At 50.4% G+C, this 23,716-nt stretch overlaps 1 protein-coding gene across 2 annotated transcripts in view; it reads left to right on the forward strand.

Annotated features, from left to right (window-relative positions):
* The first annotated feature begins 1,472 nt into the window (after positions 1 to 1,472).
* KCNH6 (potassium voltage-gated channel subfamily H member 6) overlaps positions 1,473 to 23,716 on the forward strand; it is a 144,755-nt gene continuing 122,511 nt past the window's right edge. Inside the window, exons 1-2 of one of the 2 annotated variants that reach the window (XM_019500802.2) lie at positions 1,473 to 1,669; positions 6,531 to 6,761. In XM_019500802.2, coding sequence (XP_019356347.1) covers positions 1,594 to 1,669; positions 6,531 to 6,761 — 307 coding nt within the window. In that variant the 5' untranslated portion in view covers positions 1,473 to 1,593. The remainder of the gene's footprint in view (positions 1,670 to 6,530; positions 6,762 to 23,716) is intronic. The other variant, XM_014609184.3, reaches the window with a different exon arrangement.

The raw sequence follows: 23,716 nt of genomic DNA on the forward strand, positions 1-23,716 counted from the left end.
TGCAGCCCTCAATGACTTGCCAAAACTCAGTAAGCAGCCCCCTGCCCGAAATAATTGCCTGCCCCTGCTCTACCTGCTACCTCCCTCCTCCTCATCATCATCAGAAAAAAATAGACTTAAAATTTGAGGATGAATAAACCCAGTCAGTCGTCACTGTGTGTTCTGGTGATATATGATTACTTTTATTAGGTATACAACATGTTGCTCTTCTTATTTTCTGTTTCTTCCAGAAATCTTCCCCTGAGGACGGGGAACATGTAAAGGGCAAGTGCAGGTTGCTCATGCTATAAAGATGGGGAAACCAACGCAGAGAGAAGGTCAGTGATCATCACCCATTGTATTGGGGAGAAACAGCCCAGAGGAGCTCTCTCTCTCAGGCACGCTTCTCACTCCCACAGCTATTAAGCTGCATCCATGTAATATAGAGCAGCACATCCTCAATAAATCACAGTAAATCATGGCCGCGGCAGTGTGGAAAGTAGGCTGGAGAAGATAATGAGTTTTTCACTTTCTCTTCAACGATGGAACAAGTTTGCTCTGCCGAGGGAAGGTCAGATTTCATGGGTGAAGGAGATAAAAGCAGCCAGGGCTCCCAGCTCTCACTCCTTCCCTGAGCCCCTGCTCTCACCAGGTAGACCCCTGGCCCACGTCAAAACTAGCCTGCAGAGACTGGGGCAAAAGCCTGGTGTGTCCGCGCCTGCGTGTGTGCGTGTAAGAGGGAAAGAGAGAGAGAGGTGCCCCGGAATATTAATTGAAAATCCCTGCAAAACACTAATGCTGATGATAATGGACTGTAATCCTCTTAGACCAATTTTATGCCTGGGAAACGGTGCAATGATTAAGAGCCCTCGGTGACCCCGTCCTGCTCCGTGTGGGGTGAAGGGGGTCAGGCTGGAGCCAGGACAAGGACGGGGCGGGGAGAGGCTGTGGCCCTCGCTGAAGGGTCCGGGGGGGAGAGGGGCTGAGGGGGGCCGAGGTGCGGTCGGAGCCCCCGGCCCTGAGGTGAGGCCGGCGGGAGCAGGGCCCCGAGGCGGGAGGCCTTTCCCCTCCGCGACCCCCTGCACCCCGCCGGCGCCGCCTCGCCCCGCAGCCCCTCCGCGGGACAGGGGCGGGTCTCCCGCGGCTGCGGGCGGCCGCCGAGGGCCCGGGACGGGGCGGGGAGCTGCCGCCAGGGGGCGGGCCGGCCCCCTCCCCGCCCCCGCATTAGCAGCAGCTCGGGCTGCCGGACGGCGCTTCAGCACCGCGGCCGCGGACAGCTCCGGCGGGCGCGGCGGCTTCGTGGGGACGCACGCACGCACGGCAGGGCCGGGGGCGCGGAGGCTGCAGCCCAGCTCGATGGGCGCGGGGCGGCGGCCGCGGCTGCTGACACCCGGGGGCTGGGGGGCAGCGGTGACTAAGCACATTGAGGAGCCTTCCCCGCGCATGGACCCGCCTAGAGCCGTGCCCGGCCCCGGCCCCGCCCTCCCCGGCCCGCGGGGGCCCCGGCGGCAGTGAGCGGCAGCTCCCGGGCCGCCGCGCCGGCGGGAGCAACTTTCCTCGGCCTGAGGGCGCCCCGCCGCCGCCGCCGCCCGCAGCAGCAGCAGCAGCAGCATCATGCCGGTGCGGAGGGGCCACGTGGCCCCGCAGAACACCTACCTGGACACCATCATCCGCAAGTTCGAGGGGCAGAGTGAGTGCTGAGCGCCGGCCCAGGGGGCTCCTGGCACAACTTCCCCGCAGGCGCCGATCCCCGCTGGGCGGAAGGGGATGGATCCCCCCCATAGGGAGGGGACCCCGCTGCAGTCACTGGGGTTCAGCTCCAGCGGGACAGCCGCAGCGAGGAGCGAGCCGAGCGGTGCTGGCAGAGAGAGGCAGTGCGAAACTGGGAGGGGGGGAGTGTTGCCTCGACTGGCACAGTGCCTGCACCTGCTTGTAAGAGCCCCCTAGTACAAGACCCGGAGATCTTGTCACAGCTGGGAAGGGGCAGGAGGCCCTCCCAAGGTGACTGCTTCAGGGGATCTTTCTTTTCAGACTGGGTGTGTGCATCTGATTCAGTGCGGCCCATGTAAAAGCTGGTGTCGGAGGGGGGTCTCTTTTTTTTTCTGCACTGGGGGCGTGAGGTGTAGGCTGGCTGGGGCTGTGGGCTCTCCGCAGCAGGGTGATTCAGTCGCTTTCCACCGCCCAGTGGATCTGTAGCTGGCAAGGGGCCGGGATCGGTCCTGGTGGTGAGTGACGTGATCCTGGCCATGGGGAGTTCATGGAACTTGCCTGGTGTATCAGTCTGCCTTGGCAGCTGCAGCCTGGAGCTGCCTGTGCTGGCTGAGGAGCTAACCTGGAAATAAACAGACCTCTCCCTGCACCCGCCCTCCCCCCCCCCCCCCCCCCCCCCCCAGCCTGCTGGTCTTGGGAGTGGGGGGGAGGGAGTCAAACGGGAACTTGTTGCTACTTGCAAATCTGCCTGCTGCCACTCCTGATAGAGGGCCCCAAGATACTGCTAAAGTGGCAGCTGCAGAAAAGCCATAAAGGTTGCCTGTCACACTTCCTTCCCCAGTTGTAGGATTTCATCTCTTAAACTTGCCTCTCTGTCCATTTTAGAAGCAGGATTTAATCTCTTCCCAACAAGCCTTGGCCCTCCCAGGGAGGCAGCGAGGTTTGAGGGACTCAGCAGAGGACGGAGGCAGGAGCTGCTCAGCTCTAATCCCTCTCTCTCTGAAGGGCCTTTGAGTGGTTTAACCTTTCTGCATGGGCTGCTTCCCATCCGTTCCAGTTCTGCACCAGTGGATGACAGTGCTCTACCCTGATTACCAGTGGTATAAGGCGAGAGATAGACCAGGCCTCTTTTCCTCACTGGACTCCCCCTGTCTCTGCCCCCACTCCCCCACATTCTGGGACTTTCTATCAGGAAAACCCATTTATTTCTGGCTCTCCACTCCATTCTGGATCGTATTTGCCAGGCTTCCTGCTGTGAGTCACTGAAACCCCCAAGACTTTAATTCCATTTCCCTCTGAACCGGGTTGTGCTGTCTGGTTAAAATCAGCATCCTCTTTTCCCTCTGCCCACCAGTCCCAGATGCCCACTCCCCTCCCCAGTTCTGCCCTAAGTCCCAACTCACTGAAATATTGGTTAGAAAACTAATCCTCTACCAACCTGGCTGCTGCTCCCCTGCACTGTGTCCATGTCCGCTTTGGAGGTAGTGGCAAGATGCAGTTCAGGGGATGAGGATTGAGTTTGCATTGAATTTGGATCAGAAGGGGAGGACAGGGCAGCTAAGTGAGCAGGGCAGTAACTCTGTACTCAATCTCCTGAGTTCTATTTTTGACTCTATTGCTCACCCCCTGTGTGATCCCAAGCACAGCACTGACCCTTAGTTTAAGTAGCTTTGAAATGGCCATATAAAGGACCACTTCCTACCTCCCCACAGTGTTGGAGCTAGAGCTGGGTGGATTTTTTTTCAGTGAATAGAAAAAAACTCCAGAAAATTGATTTTTGGAGGGATTAAAACTAGTCCCCAAATGAGGTTAAATTAAGTGAATAGTTTTGACCCCCCAAAATAGGGGTTGTGGGGGGGAATTTCTGAAAATGCCAGAGCATTTTGTTTCAACAGCTTTCAACATGGCTGATTGGACTTGCAATTTCCGAATGGTAGTTTCTGGCAGGGAAAGATGTTATAATCAGGTTATTTTTATAATTTATAATTAATATTTTTAAAATTGCCTGAGAAATGATTTGGGTCAAATGAAACATTTCAGGGTGATCCAAAACAAAACATCCTTTCATTTCTTCAAAAATGTTCCCATTTGTCTCAGACTCAGTTCCCTGTTCTCCCCCCACCTCCCTGATTTTTCATTTCATTCACCTGGACCTGAAAATGCCATTATTCACCCAGCTGGAGATTAATTCATTAATGTTTGCAAAGTGCTTTCTAATCCACCAGTGAGAGGCCCCAGGGAAGTGACAAGGGGAATCCCCCAGGTCTGTCCCTTGGGTATTGCTGGTAGGTACACTGAAATCCCTCCTCTCAGGGCTACAGCACGCATCTCCAGACCTTTGGTGAGTCTGACACTTTGGTTTGTGAATGCACATTCCCTGCTAGGTGGGAAACGAAGCAACAGCAGAACTGGAATAAACATGCTGCAGATGCCATTCCTATGTAATCCGCAAGATTAATTAGGGACTGTGCTAATAGCTAGACTCCAAATGGACCCTCTGCATTTAAGACCTGGCTCCAGCCAAAGCAGATGCCACCTCTTGGGAATTATGTCCCTGCCCCCAGTGCCAAAAGGCATATTTTGTTTGTAGTTACATGCCATAGAATTTGCTGGGGCAGAACCAGGACCTGGGTTCAGCCCGTTCTTGTCGGAAATGTCCCTCTCCCTGCAGATCTGAGCAGCTGCACTTCATGGCAGCCACACACCATGCTCTCTAAATTGCTAGATTATATTAAGGACAGGAGATGAGATGCCTGCTCTAATCCTATGTATCATCAGCTTGAGCTTTACAGGGCAGCTTCCCAAGAGAGCTAAAGCAATGTGAATAGGCAGGAGAAACCTTCTGTGCTGGGGCAGGTCGACCTCTCACATTGTTGTCTTTGGCATTGCCCAAAGGCTGCCATGAGTCATGGATGGCTTGGCTTTCCTGGTGTTTCCCAGCATAGGACATGTTTGTCTTTCCAGCATTTGCCCTAGCACACAGTAGAACTCATTAAGAAATCCTCTCAAGGGGAAAGCTAATGTAGGTGGCCTTCTGTGTTGCCTTCAGTGATGAAGCCACCTCAGCACAGCTGTGCCCCATTTGAAGAATCTGGTCTACCAGGGCAGGTACTGGATTTAAGCAAATTTTGAAAAGAGTGAGTCTGGCTAGGTTAAGTATCTGCAAAAAGAACTGAGGGGAAAGTGTGCTGCCTGGAGTATGGATCCAAGGCCAAGAAAAATAAAACTATAAAATGGAAAAGCTAGCAGCTGATCCCTCAGTCTGATTCTAATACTCTGGATTTACTCCCACCATAACCAGAAAGACAGATTCAGAAAGCAGAGAGACATAGTTAGCCCTTTCACAGCATCTAATGAAGTGAGCTTCAGCCCATGAATTTATGCTATATATATATCTATATATATGGTCTATAAGATGCAAATCTACCCTTCCTTTAAGGTTCAGAGAGCCTCAAGATGGGAAAGACCTCCCTATATCACCTCCTTCCTTGGAAAGCACCAAATGATCCCCTGTGGTCCTGTGTTTATGTAGCTTCAAAAGCTATAGGCTTCCACTGCCTCCCCTGGGGAACCATCCCACAGGAAAACCAGCCTCACTGCCACAAAGAGGATTCTGCTATTCTGCCTGAATCACCTCTTTCTTAATTCCATCCTATGGGGGAGCTCTTAGACTGGGTCTCCCAAAGGGAAGGGCTGGAAATGGCATTATCGGGGATACTGAAAAGAGAGGGAATGCAAGGCAGTGTGGTGCGGGCAGCAGAGCTGGGAGGCACCTTGGGCCAAAGGGCAGGGCCTGGAGCAATAAGTCTACTTTTCCTACCACCCTACCATTGAAGTCACTAGTTCTATGCCCATTGATGCTAGATCTGAGCATCCAGCCCCAGGCTAAAAGTTCTCCATTTTCACAGGCAAGATCCCTGAGGGGAAGGGAAAATAAGTGTGTAGGAAATATCCCTGCCTTGCACCAGAATGACAATGGCAGTGAACTTGATGCGCTGTAAGAATTAGCAGAGGGTGTGGCCAGCAGAGGAGAAAGATCCCCTTTACTTCCATCTGTCTGGGTCACCAGCATTGATAATCAGGGAAGGAGGAAACAGCAGGTAGTTTGGGACATTGCTGGTAGAGGCAGCCATGCATGAATTTGCACATTGATCAGGGATCAGAACTTTGGGCCTCTATACTTGGCATTATTGTGAAACCATGGAATGATCACCTGTCCCCTCCAGGGCTTGTTTTCCCATCCATACCTAGAGATCATATCTGTGGGCATTGTGCAAAGTTAGTGTCTGTCAAACACCACGAGATCCTCTGTTGGGAGATGCTAATGACAGCCCCGTGAATCTCTGGCCGAGTCACATTCCAATGATGATGATGTCCCACTAGGATACTGGGAAAAACCATGCTGAACAAAGGAGTGCCTAGTGTTTTATTATCTCTAGTATTCCAGGAGTCCCTTGAGGTTCCAACTGAGACTGAGCCCACCTAATACTAGGTATTGCATGAAGACTTAGTAAAAAGCAGCCCTTGCTTCGAAGAGCTTACAGCAGAGAAGTTTAGGGACAAAGAAAAAGTAACTGGTTCCAGATCACACACTAGGTTTGCAACAGAGATAGAAACAGGGTGCAGGTTCTCTGGGTCTGAGCCCGTGGCTGGGAACTAGTCCTCTTGCCTGTGAGATCCCCACTGACATGAGAACTGCAGTGGAGGAGCCTTGTCAAACCTTTGTGCCCAGCTGTGCAGGTGGACTAGCTCTGGCCACACCCACCTAACCATCCTATCCCAGGAAGCATTTCAGGGGTCACCTCTTGTTTTAATCCTTTGCTTCCCATGTTTCTCTACAGACCGCAAGTTCCTCATTGCGAATGCACAGATGGAGAACTGCGCCATTATCTATTGCAATGATGGCTTCTGCGAGATGTTTGGTTACTCTCGGGTGGAGGTCATGCAGCGCCCTTGCACCTGCAACTTCCTTACTGGGCCTGACACCACCAAGAACTCCATTTCACAGCTGACACAGGCCTTGCTGGGCTCTGAGGAGTGCAAGCTGGAGATCCTCTACTACAGGAAAGACAGTAAGAGCCCTGCATTGCAGCACCTGCCTGGGTTCTCCCAGCATTGCAGTGCCATGTGTGTGTCAGTGTGGGGTTGGGATGGGGTAACTGGCTGGAAGTTTCACCCCAAGAGTTGTTTTTCATGGGAATGATTACAATGTAAACAGCACCTAGACTGGTCTGGCACTGGGTAGAATAGAGGTTTGATTCTCCTCTTACACTGATGGATCTCCACATCCTTTGCCAGCACAGAAAGGATTTGGGATCAGGGAAGTGAAGGTAGGAGGAAGTTGTACCTGTTGGAGAACCAGTGATATGTACACCAGACAGAGCAGAAGCAAACTCTGTGCTCTGGGAGCATTCCTTCTGTTCTTCTCTTGCTCACTCTTCCTCATGGCCTGTCCAACAATGACCCTTTTCTCCTGTGCTCCCCAATGCTGGTGCATTTTGTACATCTGGTCCCAGGTCACCTTCCTAGCAGTGAGATGCACTGATCTTAAAGCTACCCAGCCATGCTGGGCTAAGGGAACCTCTGTGAGCAGGTTACATCCAGCGTTCCCTCTAAGCTGAGCGGTGTGTGCGGCTGCACAGGCGTGCCTGGCAGCGCAGCATGAGCGCGCCCGTGTGACTGAGCATGCCACGCAGCTTAGAGGGAATGCTGCTTACATCCACTCTAAGCATCCAGCAGCCCCAGTGTGCCTGGTTCTCCGTTGCTCTGCACCTGGTGCTCTTTTTGACATTGCAGTGTTGTCACTCTTCTGACATGGTAGCATTTTGTACCCATTTTTGCATGGAGGTGACTGATTGCATGAGGTGCAGAGCAAGATCAGGTGCTATGTGCCATTCTAGACTTGCCCCAGGCCATGTGGGGTCAGGATCTGGCTGACTCTATCTGCACAGGGGAGAAGAGGCAAGGTGTGGGAATGGCAACTTGTTCCCTGAGCCTTTGTGCATTTCTTGAGATACATGAGTTGAGCAGAAAGTTCTTCTGTCAGGGCTGACCTCCAACACTGTATTGGACAGAGCTGGGAGCCAAAGCTTGGACTGTACCTGTTTCCAAACCTTTGATGGTAATTCCAGTCTCAGAGACCAAACCTTGATCATCTCAAGTTGTCTCCAGGGTGACTTATCTGGCCATTATCATAGGATGTAAGCACTCCTCAGACTTCTGTGTAGTCATCAATGGTGCCTCAGGGTGGTGAGGGGAGCAAGGGATTTTTGCCCCAGGCCCAGGCATTCCAAGTGGCCTAGACCGGCAGGTTCTTTTAATAAGTCATAAATGACTTTTGTATAACACTTAAGAATGTTTGTGTTAGAACACTTCTAGGACATAGCTACCCATGTCTAAAATATAGAAACAGAGCTAAAAATCACCATGATCCTACACTCAGGAGGTAAGGACTTGGGTATCAGCTGGGGAGGTGGGGCATTAAAAACTCCTCTTGGACACAAGAATTTCTGGGGGTGACAATGGTATTTACCTTCACAAGCCCCCATAAGGCAGGACAGGGCAGGACTGTTATCCCCATTTTACATGTGTGGACTGAGGCACAGGGACATTGAGGTGACATATGAAGTTCACAAAAGAGCAGTGATATGAACCTGGGTCTCATGAGTGCTGCTTTAACCACTAGACCAGTATTCCTATGCCTGTCTATGCACTATATAAATATGAGTTCCCTGGACCGAGAAAGGTTCCTCTTGTGCTAAGCTTGGTGGTTATATTACCACATAGCAGGCTAGCCCAGAGCCATCTGAAAAGCCAGTAAGGTGAGTCTGGTGCCTACAGGAGAAGAGATGTGGCTAGACTCATTTCATGGACATAGGCAGAAGCCACCTATGAGCAAACAATGTTTCCTAGCTTGGGCTCATGAAAGCTTATGCTACATAGCTCTGATTTAATTAGTCTAGAAACTGCAAATCTACCCTGATCTCTTTCCTACTTAGCAAACGCAAACATCTATTACAATCCCAGGAGCATAGGAATACTGGTCCAGTGGTTAGAACAATACTGGTCCAGTGCTTAGAACAGAGAAATTCTTCTGTTGCAAAGAACTCAGAAAGACCACAACTGGACAAAATGTTTTTAACACTAGGGATTCCTATTTGAATTCTCTGAGTTAATCCTGTGAATCATGTTTCCACACTTAATGGTGCTAACATTGCCTGGCACCCCAGATCCCTTTGAAAGGATCTCAAGGCACCCCAGGGTGCCATGGCACCCTGGTTGAGAATCACTGGGCTAAGCTGTAGACAGCAGGAAGTGACGTCAATGCCAACAGCTGAAAACTCAGTGAAATTCCCATTGGCTTCAATGGGCTTCAGTGCAAAGCCCAAACACTTCATTCCAGGTGGTTAAGACTCATTCTCATTCAGTCATCCCTGTGCTGCCCTATCTGCCGATGGCATCCAAGCAGCATTTTCATCCAGCAGAATATGCTTGTGCATGCACAGATGGATTCATGCTAAGATGAAAATGAAGCTTTGATGGAAAATACTGGTGATTAGTTCTAATGCTGGAGGGAGCTAAATAAATATTTAGTGCTTGATGCTGCACATGGGCAGTATGTGCAGGACTCCCAGCAATGTCAATGGGAGCTCCACTGCGGGAGGGTTAAGAAGATCAGGCACTTACTAGACAAAAAAAATGCACTGTTTATAGAAATAATCATCTCAATTACAATAGAACCTACAGACCCAGACAGCAAGCAGGGCACAGGGATGCAGGGTGCCCTATGCATGCATAAACTAAAATCAAACCTGGACGTTTTACTACTTAAATAGGCACAGGTGGGGAGGGCAATAGCTGTGAAATTACTCCTATGGTTTGAAAGAGAACAGAACCCAGATGTCTTGAATTTTAGCCCTGGTCCCTATCCACTGGGCCAGAACCATGTTGTCCTGACTATCTGCCTAGTATCCCGTGGGGTAGGCAACACCCCTTCTCCCCACACCATGTTTTGCATTCCATGTGACCCTGACTGCTGCTGCTGTTTACTAGGCCAGGCTCACACAAGTTTTTGCCAGCAGTTATAACAGTGAGGAGTATGACTTTCTCCTAGAACTCTGCATACTGATCAAGTCCTCTGGCATGTTTGCCAACAGCTTATTTTGCTTAGGGAGTTGCTGCAAACTGCACTAGCCAAAGCACTTCACTGTCAGTAGAAGGTTTGCCCACTCAAGGACAGTATTATTGGTGTACCTCTCTGAGATGCTTCACACACGTGCATAGTTGCTGGTGCAGATTTGGGGAAAGCAGCCATGTATACCTGCTAGGCCACAGGCAAGCTGCTTTGTCAGGCAGGTACTCAACAAATGCCACTTCTATTTGAACACAGGATGTTCCATAGTGGACTAATAGCGGGGCACATGCCACCCCTGACAGGGCTGTCCCTGCCACTGACACCAGCGTCTGTGGGTGCTCGCCAGCTCTCTCCCTGCTGCCAACGCTGGTGTCTGTGGGTGCTCACCAGCTCCATACCCGCTGCCGCCACCAGCGTCTGTGGGTGCTCACCAGCTCTGTCTCCACCGCTGATACTGGCTTCTGCGGGTGCCCCCCCCATACTCAGGAGGCAGCAGTTGCCCACAGGATGTTCTCATGTCTGTTGAAAGTCCTACTGGAAAAAATAAGACTGCCCTTATGCCAGCTCTGAACTCTGCTTTCTAAGTGGGGGCTGTACTCCTTGAGTCCTACCATTATTAATGTCTCTCTGAGCCCAGCAGCAGCAATGACCTCATTAGGTTTTCCCTGAAGGCAAGAGCTTCCTACAGGAGCATTAATTGCTCTTTTTCTATTTCAGAAACTTTAGAAAATGGTGCCCAGTGACTTGCCTTTCTCTGTAAATAGATGCATCTGTGAGGAGAGGGTCTGTGTTACACTGTGCTTGCTCTGTAAGAACTGTGGGCCTGAGCACAAGGTGCTTACCTCAAACACAGTGAGCTGACAAGAACACAGATAATCTCCTCTGTCTTGCAGGGTCTGAACACCCTGAGAGAAACAGAACATAGGGGCTAGAAAACTGTTCCTTGTAGTGTGGAACTGGGCATGAGCATGCTTGTTATGTTCATACAAAGGGCTTGATCCTGTAGTGTGCCAAGCTCCCTCATTTTCTCAGTTCCCGGGGGCAATGCAGAGCGAGTGGGCTGCTCCAGTCTGTGGGACAGGAGGATTCTTCCCTGCCCCTCCCTCCATCACTGTGTGAATGAGATGGGATCATGTGGGAGCAGGATGAGTGTCTGCAGGGAGGGGAATGAACCAGTGTGCTGTCTTCACAGAAGGGTCACAAGGGTCATGGAAAGTTACTGTGTGCCACTGAGGCTGTGTACTACCTTTTTCTGCTACCCTCAGTAATTTCCAGGGCTCCACTTCCTAGCTTAGTTCCTGTGGGTACTGTGATAGAAACAGCCTTGTGGTGTCCAGTGCTGGCCGGATACTGATCAGGCTAGGACTCCCATGATGCCTACAATGTAGGCATCAAGAAAACACAGGAGAATGTGCGGACAGGGCTGCCAGCATGTAGGCTGGGGGGAAGGATTTGGGTGGCAGGGAACCCTTGATTGCACTTCTTGTTTGGCAGACACAGTGAAGCTAGAACCCTCTCCAAAAATGTTGTGCAGTGGCAGAGGCATCTCATTACAGACCTGAAGCCCTGAGCCCAGGCTGAGGGCTGTTCCTAAGCTGACCCAGCTGTTGGGAATCGTATTTTGTCCTGTACTTGCACAGCGTCAGGTGCTGCACATTCTTTAGGTCCCTGCTTCACTGCTAGGCCGCCCACGCACTACTGCAGTCCGAATGATAAACAGGGCTTCTGGAACATCTCTCCTGGAGGCTCTGCCCCCTCCTCCTTTCTGTCTGAGCTCCTCCTCTGGCTCCAGAAGAAGCTCAACAAGTTCAGCACTTGCTTTCTGAGCTGGATTTTTTTTTTCAGCCTTCAAGCAAGCCATTCATGTCTATTTTTAAAACCCTGCCCCACTAGCAAAAAGCTTTTCCATTGTCTCCCCACAGTCTTCAGCCTGCGATCACTCAGCCCATTATAAATGGGTCTTATCGGCAAAGAAAAGGCTTGCTTTATAGGGAGCTGCTGCTTAATTAAACAGTGGAGGCTCAGAACCCGATCGTCTTCTTTTTTTCTATGTCATAGCCAATCTTCAGGCTGTACCTGCTGTTTATTACTGCGGTGATCCCAGCTCTGCAGCTTGCTGGGTTGTTTTGTTGCTTTTGTGAACTGCCAGTGATGTAATAATGTCCAGCACCTTCAAAGCACAGAACCTGGCTCCTTTGAACGCTGCTGCAAAGTGCTGTGTTCTTTGCTGGTGATTACTCATTGAGCAACAGCACTAAGGGTATCCCAGCTGTACAAGTGGGGCACAGAAATGACTGTGGGCCTCAAAGCACATGTGTGCATCTACATACATGGACATCTGCAAATGCTTGCCCACGGGTATGCATGCATGCTTGCATGTTCACTTATGGCTGTGCATGTAGATGTGGGTATGTATGTAGGACTATAGGGATAAAAGTTACACATAAACAGGTTTAAGTGATCAGAAACTGGTTTAAACCTGTAACAGAACAAAAGTCCAGTGCACATAAATCTGTGTCAAAATGGCCCAAACTGGTTTAAGATAAACCTGGTTGAATGTAGTATCAGACTTAGCTGATTTAGGTCAAACTGGTTTATGAAACTTCTGTCCAGACCCCTTCCTGGTTCAAGTTACATTGGAGTCCCCAGCATCCCAGCATGCTTTGCAGCTCTGGACTGGGCTGGGCTGTCTGCTTGAGCAGAGTAGGGTTGGCCCAGACCCTCTGCTCCCTAGCCAGAGCAGTGAGGGCTGGCTGACAAGGTGGTAGGGGTGGGAAACCTGGCTAGCACAGCCTGGTCTGCATGGTGGGGGCAGAGCAGCCCCTGCCAGACTTTTCCCCATTGGAGTGGAGGGGGTGGGGGGCATAGGCCAGCAGGCTCAGGGGGAAGAAGTGGAATTAAACCCCTCTTCCTCCCCTCTCCCACCCACACAGGACCCCAGCCTGGGTATACCCAGCTTTCCCCCCTGCTCACCACTCTAGCGGTAGGGGCATGGCCACAGCCTGCCCAGGCAACAGCCTCAGGCAAAGTGTGGGGGAGGGAGGGGCCATATCCCCTCTCTCCCACTCTCCCCCTTCACCTGAAGTGCTGCCCTGGCCTGTGTCTGGCCATGCCGCCCCAGCTCAGCTTCCCTCCAGCCTTGCAGCTGCTGTGGAAGGGAAGGGAGGGCTCGCTCTAGTAACCCCCAGCTTCTAGTCTGAGCCACTGCAGGCATGTGGCTGCATTTCTGGAGTCAAAAGTGAATGTCTATTCACTTGCAAATTGATTCAATATATGCAGGTTTGACTAACCTGCAGAGATTGATTCAATTCAGGCTTGGGGTTTTTGAATGTCTGTACTCAGCCTGAATGAAGGTATAAGCATGTATAACTCAGGCTCCCCTTAGTGGAGGGCAATTGGCCATCAGTGGAAGGACACTGGTTGACTATCTTTCCCAGGAAAATGTAAAACTAGAAAAGACCTATTGGATCATTCAATACAGCCTCCTGAAGAGGCACACTATTTGGCTCCCTCCCGAGGCTGAGAGGGGATGCACTAGTGGAAAGCAGAGGCAGGTCTCATCCATCCCAGTTGAGCCCTAGCACCTCTGAGAGCTGTGAGCAGGGTTCAAATTACAGGGGAGCTCAGGGGGGCTGAGCCCCCCCCCATAAGAGACAAGAACCCCAATGGTTTGGTCAGTACCCCTTCCATTCCCCCCCCCACCTGCAACAGCTGGAGCCCATGTGCCACAGCGCACCACCCCAGGCCCACCTAACTTGTGCCTTTCAAAGCAGCCCTGGTGGCAGCAGTAGCAGCTCCTTCCGGCTGCCACCGCCGCTGGCCCCAACCCCATGGTACTGGCAGGGCACACTGCCCTGATCTCAGCCAATTTTTTTGCAGACCCCCTCTACCCCTGCCAAGAGTTAAAGTGTAATTTGAACCCTGGCTGTAAGAGTCACATCCAGATGTGCCCTGTGACTCTGGGCTGCCTGGGGCCAGAGGCTCTGATCTGGGCCACTCTGAAAACTCAAGAACCCTTGATGTAATTATTACTTCATTCATCACAGGCAAAATCACCTCATTCACAAACTGTGGGGCCTTCATTCAGGACTGGCTTCAAACCACAGGGGTAACAGGAAAGCAGCTCCAGTCACGTCGGTCCCCTGGAAGGCAGGACACTTCACATGGGAGTTGCTCTGCGACTAAGGGTTGGCTCCTTTCACTGACCAAGGCAGAGGAAGAAACCATTTCCTGGGAGTATCCTTCCTGCAGTCAGGATCTGGGGCTCTCCTACATTAAAATACAGACACCTTGCTGCTGCTATAGCTACTGCAGAAGCCCCCAGCAGTGCCATTGCTGTTCCAATCCCCTGGGTGGTGATTACTGCTCATCTCCTTTCTTTACTGCCTGCTGGTTGACAAAGCCTGGTCTTTTGAATAAGGGTTCATGCAGACACCCTTAAAGGCATGGCTGTTTTACAGCGTGGGCTCCCAGAGCTCTCATTTCTGCAATGACGCCAGATCATATCTACTCAGCTCCATGTAAAAATGAGCAAACAGCCCTGCCTGGAATCCAAAGGTCAGCCCAGATTCTTTCCTCCCAAGCACTGCAGTTGTAACAAGGATCTCACAGCCCTGTGTGATGGATGGAAACTCCCTTCTCTTCACTGATGCCCTCAGTGGTTTCCAAGGCATTTTCAATGGCATAACCAATTGTGACTTCACAGGCTATTGTGCTGAGGACACACACAGAAGAGCTATGTTGTCTCCACAGAGTAAGAGTGAAAAAAGCAGGAAATGCTTAATTCAGCCACTGAAGCCAACAGCCTGGTAAAGTAAGAAAGGGGTTACTTTTAGTCACACTCTACCCCTTTTAACAGCACAGAGTGAGGCAGAACACATGGATAGGCATGCATGTCCAGGCCTATTCCCAGCTCCACCATGGACTTGCCTTGTGAGCACCACAGATCCAAAAAAAGTCCAAAATTTTCTAATGAACACCCCACCACCCAAAATCCACATTTTTCATGATTAAAATGAAACACCACTGTGTGTGTGTGTGTGTGTGCGTGTGTGTGTTCACGTGCCTGCGTGTGTGTGACACCACTATATATGAAACACCACTATATGGTGGTTTGTTTTAATTACAGAAAAATGTGGGCTTGGCAGGGAGGGGGGTAATCAGAAAATTTTGGGGGGGGGTTTCAGAGAAAACCAGGGTCTGTGGTACTCACAAGGCAAGTCCATGGTGGAGCTGGGAATAAGCTTGGGCATGCATGCCCATCCATGTGTTCTGCCTCACTTTGCACTGTTAAAAGGTACCCCTTTTAGAGTGTGACTAAAAGTAACCCCTTTCTTACCTTACCAGCCTGTTGGCTTCAGTGACTGAATTTTATCAGAGAAAACCAGGATCCCTGGTGATCTCAGAAGAAAGTCACTTCACTACTCAACGCCATAGTTTCCCCATGTAGTGACACTCATACCATGCCAGAGGTGTTGAGGATTGCTTGTTCGGGAAGCAACTCCAGGCCTTTGGGTGCTAGGAGCTGTAGGAAGGTAGGCATTATCAGAGACCCACAAGACGGAACAATTAAAACTTCTTCCTTCTTCTCTCTGTGGGAGTTCTGTGAACTGTAGAAAAAAGACAGCCTTTAAAAATAGATGCTATCAAAAAGTTTATGAAACCTATTTTGTTCATACCAGATATCTTTTTTTAACAAACATTTTCTTTCACTAAAATATCAATTACAACACTTGGCTGGATTTCAACAATATAAGTGAAAGTTGAATTGCTTCTTTTATCCATTATACAATAAGAATTATTTTTTAAGTTTTAGGAAATGCCTCTTTCCAATAGGCTAGCCTATAATATGGGCATGGTGTGGTACAGGTGCTAAGGCACATGGTTAACAGCCCAGAGGGTACAAGTTTAAGACCATAGCAGAAGTGTTCATGGCATGACCCTGTAACATTCCACAAAATCTGCAAATTCTGCTAAATACTTCATCAAGGACACAAAAAAAGGAAAGGCCATTCCTGAGAGCAGACTCACTTGTTCTGTTATTGTTGTGTGTCTGCCCCTCCACAGTCATGGGGTCTCTGCTGATAGGTTGAGGCTGGTAAAGGTGATATACAGGACTAGGTGGTATGGTGCCATGGGCAGGTCCCTGGTCTCTGACTTGGGTTCTGTTCCTCAGATGCTTGCCTAAGTAGGCTGCCCAGTCCTTGGGCAAAGAGGCTGTAGCGCTTTAAGTGTCTAGCACACAAGGGCACTGATTGCAGGGTCTCTCTGGTGTTCCTGTGATGCCAGTGTCTGTAAACGTAGATCTTTCTTTAGATAGAACAGCAAAGGGAACCTGAATGCTTAACAATGACACATCCATTATCTATGGTGGGGGCAGCATCCTACTATCAGCCCCTTTTTGTTCAGGCTGCAGATATGCTAGAAGGGCAAGAACTGTTCTTAAGCCCTCCACTCCTATTTGTGTGCTTAGCTCTGTAAGACAGGCCTGTGCCCCAAGGCACTCACCATGTGGTGCAGACATGGCCAAAAGTGACAAGTGTGGTGTGGTCATAGAAGTGGCCTGCGTGGTCCAACCTCTGCTTCATGCATGCATCTTTCTGGGTAGCATGTGGTGGGGCCAGGAAAGGGATGTGTAGAGATGTCCTTCCCCCTCCACCTTGCAGCAGGTCCTGGGAATGCTGTTGAAATGACTGAAGCCTGACGTGGCTGATTCGGCATCCCTAATCCACCCTCTTCAAAAGCCAGAAGATCAGTCAAAAGTTAATTTCCTTAAAAGATGCTTGACAGCTGGGCCTGACAGTGACAGAGTATGAGAGCCAGGAGGTTAATTACAAGATCAGTCATTTCAGCATACTCCCACTGCAGGGAGGGAGCGGCCATGGGCCAACCCCATCCATCCCCAGTGCTGCTGTCAGAGTTCTGGCACTTGGGGTGGTGTTTAACAGAGTTCAAGCAATGAGGGGGCCAGGAAGGCTCTTCCTGTCATGGACCCAGTAAGGGCTGCCTTGCTCTTCAAGGCCTGCTTCAGGAGATTGTGGAGAGCATGGATGCAGTTTGTAGTGTCCTTGCTTTAATGCAAACAGGAGCTGCTGTAGTTATATCAGGGCCACTGTGAGACAAGCAAACTGGCACTCGCTTTCCCAGGTAAGCCTTGGAGAGCCCTCATGTGTGGCAGTGACCATGCCTTGCTTCCCAGGATAGATCATACCCTGTGCCAAGATTCTCACTCCACCCCTACTGTACTTGAGCTGCAACCTGTGGATGGAGATAGATGAGCTCCCTGGTATAATATGCAGCCATGATAGTGGACTCTTCTCCCCTCCTCCCCCATGCTGGTTAATGACTGAGATGTACCTCCTCATCCAGATACCATTTGGTGGCATGCAGTACTGATTCTGTAAAAGCCCAGGACCTGCATTAAAGTCATCAACATGTACCTGGTGCCAGCACATTACAGCAGCATGAAATAGGTGGAAATCAGTGTCAGGGTTTTATATTCAGATCATGCCTGTTTTGCACTGGGACATGAGTGAGGGCCCACAGGAGAGCATACTTTCTCCTTGCTGACTGGGGATGCAGGGTCTGGGTGGTGCTGACACATTGGCACTGCCCAGGGAGCAGCAGCTGGCAGGCTCCATTAGCATGGAATGGTTTTCTTGTTAATCTGCATGAATCTGATGCTTATGAAACTGGAGACCTCAGCCTGGATCCAGGTACCAAGCATCTGGTGGATCAGCTACCCTCATCCAGTTCTGTTACAGCACCTCGGGTCTAATTTGCAGCAGTCCATGCTGTTCTGTACCCCCACCTGCCTCTTTGATGCTCATCAGACCAGATTTACCCCAGCTGTAGTCCTGTCCTGAGCAGAAGCAGCTGGTCTGTGTGGGATTCTGCCCAGTAGCACCAAAAATTAGTGACCATGACGAGCCCAGGAAACTCATTTCATTTGTGACTGAAACTGTGATTCGGTCATGGGATGCAGGAAGGAGTGCAAATTAAAATACTGAAAAGTGATATGCCCTCCATGGTGTCACTGTGGGCCTATATCTAGTGTCTGATGCTCCACTGTGACCTCAGCCTGTCTGCTGCCTCCTGGGCTTTCAGCTGGCTGCTTAGTGCTTAATACATCTTAGAATTAATGAATCAGGCCCTAATTTGGCCCTATCCTACATGCAGCTTTTTGCACTGGTGCAAAGCATATGCAACACTCTCACACTGCAGGGTTATAAGACTGATGTCGATCCTACCTACCTCTGACTGATCACGTTTTATGACACCGCAGCAGTGTAAAGGACAGCACAAGGAGCAAGGCAGTGGGAAACTGGGCTCTTTCTTCTGTGGCTCAGGGTTGCTGCCTTCTACCAACACCTGAGTCAAGCTGTCTTGCCCCTCCGTTGAGTTGAGGAGCAGGAAAGAATGCACAAGAAAAAGTCCTTATTCCTAGCCCTGCTCTTCATGTTCCCCACAGCACAGAACCCTTTTCAATGTGTTACTAGAGGCTCAGAGCCAGGAAGCCTTGGATTCCAGCAGGGAGGTTGTACTTCTTTGTTGGGAGAGAAAATACACATGATTTTCCACTGGTTGGTACCTCATGTAGTCATTTATACTAGTTCCAAGTTACTCTAATTTAGGAGCATTTTATAGCCACTTAGCACAGGTGTGAATGGGCTGTAGAGAGCTAGGCAGGCTCCATGAGGAGAGGCAAACCTGATGTTTGATCTGAGATGTCTCCTGTTAACAGTGTTTCAGGTGCTGTAGGATGTGCCTGTGAACCAGGCATTAGCAGAACACATCTCAGCTCCTGGACCCAGCTGTGTGTATTCATAACTAACTCCACCTGTACATGGATGAGCCTGAGTCTCACTTCCCTGCACCTTGTAGGGAAGGTGTAAAACACTGCTTACCTGGTCATTCACAGCAGGGTTATACCCATGAGGCTTTTGTGTCAACCAAAAGCCCAAGGCAAGGGAAATTTCAGTGCCTTGACCTTATCTTGTCCAGAAAATTTTGCAGCCATTATTAACATTGCAGATTCCCTCCCAAAATCTATGCCTAGGGGATAGGGGTACAGCACCCACAGAACTCAGGCATGTTGGTTCTGCTAGCTAAACTCTGGCAATGCCACTGCATGCATTACTATGCTTGGAGCTTGTTTTAAAAACTAGCTGCTGGAGTCATGAGAATAGATGAACATCCTGGCCTTGGTTGAAATAACAGAGTATGTATCTAGATGTAACAGGGGGTCTCTAGCCCATGTTACTTTAAGAGGGAATGAAGGCAGCATTATGTGGCTGCCAAGATTGCTAGCAGCTGAATTGGTGCCAGCTGCAAAGAGACAAGTAGCAAAAGAGAGTTAAAAGTCATAGCTCCAAGACAGTAAAATAAGCTGCCAGCCACTTACCCCCAGCAAGCAGGAATAGGATAGGGAGCTGAACTCCAGGCATTTATTTACATCATTGGTTCCTAACTTTGGGGCATGACCCAAATCAGGGTCACAGGGGGTCCTCAGTAGGGTCGTGAAGAGTCCACGTGCACACACACGCAGCCTAGAAGCAGCAGGCAGGTGGGGTAGGGCTGCTGCACACAGAGGGGGCAATGGCAGCACCCCCGGGCTGTCACTGCTGTACTCTGCTCCCAGCAGCCCCGCAGTGCTGGGTCAGGAGGTCCTGTTGGTGGCCAATTTAGGGTTGCAGCAAAAAAAGTTTAGAAACTACTGATTTGCATGGTGCCTGCAGAAAAACCGCTGGACTAAAAAGAAATTCTTAGACCCAATTAAGAGAGCTAGGGTCATGTGCTTGGAAGAGGGTGGAGCCCAGGACCCTATAAGCCTGGCTCCTGAGGCAAAGGGAACTTTAGGGCTTAGGATTTGGTGGAGAGAGCTGTTCCTTTGAAGTTTTGTGTTGTGCTGTTTCTGGCAGGTTGGAAAAGAAATCTCTGGCATTGAGGTATGATTCTGTAAGTATGTTCAGAGGGAGCTGGTGTGGGGCTGGTGGTACACTGCAGGCAGGAAATCCAGAAAGAAGCAAGCTGGCTAGAAGGGGGGGAGCCTTAGGGATAGACAAGCTCTAGGCTATAGGTGGTCTATGGATAGAAATTGGGAAGGGCCCTAGGAAAGGGAAACCTCAGGCTATAGTTGAAAGTAGGGGAGAATCTGGGGAAGTACAAACCCCAGGTGTGAGTTGAAAATTAGGATGATGGCTATAAGGCATGAGGTGTCTAATAAAAGGTGAGTGGAAGCCACCAAGGGTGCTCTGAGTCCAGTGCTATATACAACTGAGGATTATAGATGCTGTGAGCCCAGGGGTTATCCTAGAGGCAGGGCCAGAACCTTAGGGAAACTGAAGTAGGGCTGACAGAAAGGGGTCTAGTGTGCTACGCAGAAGGGAAGGGTGCTGTGGAGAAAACTTTGTAGAAGGATAATTATGCATGGCTTGAGTACCCGTGCTGAAGGTGAGCATCCTGGAGGACTGTGTTGGGGTGCACCCTGTACATTGTACTGAGCCCCCAGATGACTCTCAGGACTGGGAAGCCCTGAGGAAAGTGCCAATAGGGAAAGTATATAAAGAGGCCACTTTGCCTTCTAAAGGCATTTTCCCAAATTTATCATAACATTTAACATGAAAGCACAGCAGGTGGAAAACAGGAGGTGCTAGAGAGGGAAGAGAGCACAGCAGGCAAGTGTGACTTCAAGGGGGCATCTGGATGGAAGCCTGCTACATTAGGCTCCTTGGATCATGCTTTCTAGCATTTTTTTTGTAACCAAGTGCACCTAAATGGTTCCACAGTCAGAAGAGAAATCAAGAGAATGCAGACTGTGTTATTAGTTTAAGACTGGTACAGGCAGTCAGAAAGCCCAAGGCTGAATCGATTCAGTCTTTGCAGGTTAGTCTAAGCTGTGCAGCTTGAACCAATTAATAAATGGAAAGACATTCACTTTTGATGCAGGAAATGCAGCCATACACCTGCAGTGGCTCAATCCAGAAGCCGGTGGGGGGGTGCTAGACCACACCTGCTAGATGGGAGGGAAGAGAGACTCCCCGCCCCCCCCTCTGCTGGAACAGAGTGGACATGGCCAGGCACTAGCCCAGGGCTAGCACACTGGTGTGGGGGTTTAAATCCCCTCCCTGGCCCACACGGGACTCCGGCTGGGGTCTGTGGTGGTGGAGGAGGGCACTGCCTGCCAGGTGTCTGCCCCATCCCTGCTCAAGGGGGGGGGGGGGGCAGCTGCTGCCAGATTAAGGAGGGGGTGGGTAGGAAAAAAGGTAGTGGCACTAAATTCATAAAAGCTTGAGCAAGAATACTGCTGAAACTTCCTTAGCCTGATGAAGGGTTTTTGAACCCAAAAGCTTGCTTAATTGTTTTCCAACTATTTAAGTTGGTCTAATAAAAGATATCTGATTCACCCAAAGAACCTTGTCTGAGCAAGAATAGTCCTTTCTCTGAAGCAAGCATGTATTGAACACAGCACTTTGGTTGCTCTGTTATGTGCTAGAGGTTGCAAAAACCATTGCCTAAGCTAAGATGCAGCCCAAAACACAGGGAGAGCACGCACACTTTAGTGTAACTTAACTGGAATGTAATAAACCAAAAAGACAAGTCCTTACTTGGGCATTCCAGTCTCCTACCTTTTACAGCTTCTGCTTTGTAATGTAAATGTACTTCCCTGCATTCTTTTGTCACACTAGCTCAAGCTGTCTGAAACCCTTGGTCTCATCTTCAGCACATACATGTGATGATTATACCAGGTTTTTGCCAACACCTCCCACCTCTCAGTCTGGTCCTGCAGGGCTTGGCTCTGCTGACGGGTGGCAGGGAACCAGTCCCGCCAGTCCCAGTTCCCCAGCCTCTTCTCCCTCCCTCATGCCCTGGGGAAGCTGAGGGGAATCATACCCCCTCCCCCATGGGCAACTTGTGCTGCCTTAGTCAGGGTGGGCATGTGCCCCGCCCCCCACCAGTCCTGCTGGCTGGGGGCGGGGGTTGGTCCCCTGCAACCAATCTTGCTGGGGGAGCGGGGGGCCTGTCCCCCTGTGGCTAATTCTGCAATGGCCAATCCCAGGGGTGGTTGTGGTCGCTTCTGGGAATGGCTGCAGCAATCGGCTGGCACTCCTTCCTGCACCCCCTGCCCGTTGCCTAAGCGGCGAGTGCGGCCAGTCAGGGGGTGCACTGGCCCTCGGGGGAGGGGGGGCAGTACACATGCACCCTCTACGCATTGCCGCTGCCCTCCCCCTTCCCTTATCAACTGCTTACTTTACCTTCTGCCAGAGGTAGGAGAGGATGGAGTCTTCTCCTTAAGAAGAGTCCTATCTTGTCCCTTCCTCTAAGTCTCTGGATAGGAAAAAATTACCTGAAGAGCCTTGTCTGCTTATGTCCTTAGACCAACACGACTACAACCTACGCCCCTGAAACATGGGTAGGAAAATACATTTTGCTAGGTAGGTGGGTCAAAGATTGAGAAACAAGACTTAGCCCTGCAGTCTTGATGGCTCTTGGATTAATGTTTTAACAAGGTGTTAGTTACCCTTGCTGTGCAGGTAGTGGTTTGATATGCAGATGTTAAAGATATGGCAGGGAGGAAATAAACCTCCACCCTGGCCCCTTTGCCATGCCCCAGCCTCTGCCGCTGGAGCAGCAGGCAGGGTTTGGGGGGGAGGGGGGGGTCCTTGACAGGGGCTGATGTCCCCTGGTCAGGCAGACCCCACCTGGGATCCTGGGGGAAAGGGGAAATAAGCCCCCTCCCTGTCCCCTTTGCCTCAGGGGGCCATGCCAAGCCAGGAGCATCTGGCCATGCCCCTGGTGCTGCTCCAGCTAGAGAGCAGAGGGGCAGGGCCAGCCTAGCTCTCTGGAGCAGAGAGTACAGCCCAGTCCAGAGCTGCAAAGCATCTAGGATGCTGGGGGAGTTGGATTTATCTTAAACAAGGAAGTGGTCTGGGACAGAAGCTACATAAACTGGTTTGACCCAAATCTATTAAGTCTGATACTACATTCAGCCAGATCTATCTTAAACCAGTTTTGGCCATTTTGAAACTGGTTTATGTACTTAAACCAGTTTGTGTAACTTCTGTCCCTAAGAAGTTTAAACTAATCTCATGATTAGGAAGAAGAGTTGTGTGCAGCATCTGACACACCAGTTTTTAAGGCTGGAAGTGAACAGTGCTGTAAAGTACTTGGGAAAGGGCCTGCCTTTTTGCACTAGGTTTAGACAGCCCCTTGGTCAGTGCAGTCCCAGGTGTTACAAAGATGGCGATACTAATCACATGAACAACCTTTGACTCCCTATCGTGTAGCCAACATCGCTTTCTAATGGAGCAGGAGAGTTGCCAGTACAGAGGCCCTAAGATGCTACAGAGCCCAGTCTGCAGTATTTATGTAAAGGGGTCTGGTGCTATTTTTTTCTCTCTCTCGCTCTCTCTCTCCCCTGTCTAGTAGCATCATCATTAAGCAAAGAAACGGCTCTGACCTTTAAGAGGCAGCTCATGGGAGCAATCGCCACATTGATGCATCCATCAGTGTGAGACATCCTATATTCAGCAACTTCTTCCTATTAACACTTCCCAGGGCAGATTCAGTCCTAGAGAAACACTCCTGTCCCTGGTGCTGGTTCTCCCAGAAAAGTGACCCTCACACCCTTATAAGGCTCCTTGGTTATAGATGAGATGCACATCCACATATGCAGGTATGTGTGCTTGCAGCAGCTCAAATAGGAACAGCACAAATTTGAGCCAGGGATTTTTGCCTCAGCACATGTGGCTGGGCATGCACTTTGGTGTGGGGCAAGTTATGCCACTTGGGGCAAAATAAACCTGCCCAGCTCCTCCCAGATCTGCAGCCAGGGGGAGCTCGAGCTTACTTCTCTCCTGCCTGGAAATGTGCTTGAACAAAGCACCAGTAGGC

This window comes from Alligator mississippiensis, chromosome 4, assembly GCF_030867095.1.
Source record: "Alligator mississippiensis isolate rAllMis1 chromosome 4, rAllMis1, whole genome shotgun sequence".
NCBI classification, from domain to species: domain Eukaryota; kingdom Metazoa; phylum Chordata; order Crocodylia; family Alligatoridae; genus Alligator; species Alligator mississippiensis.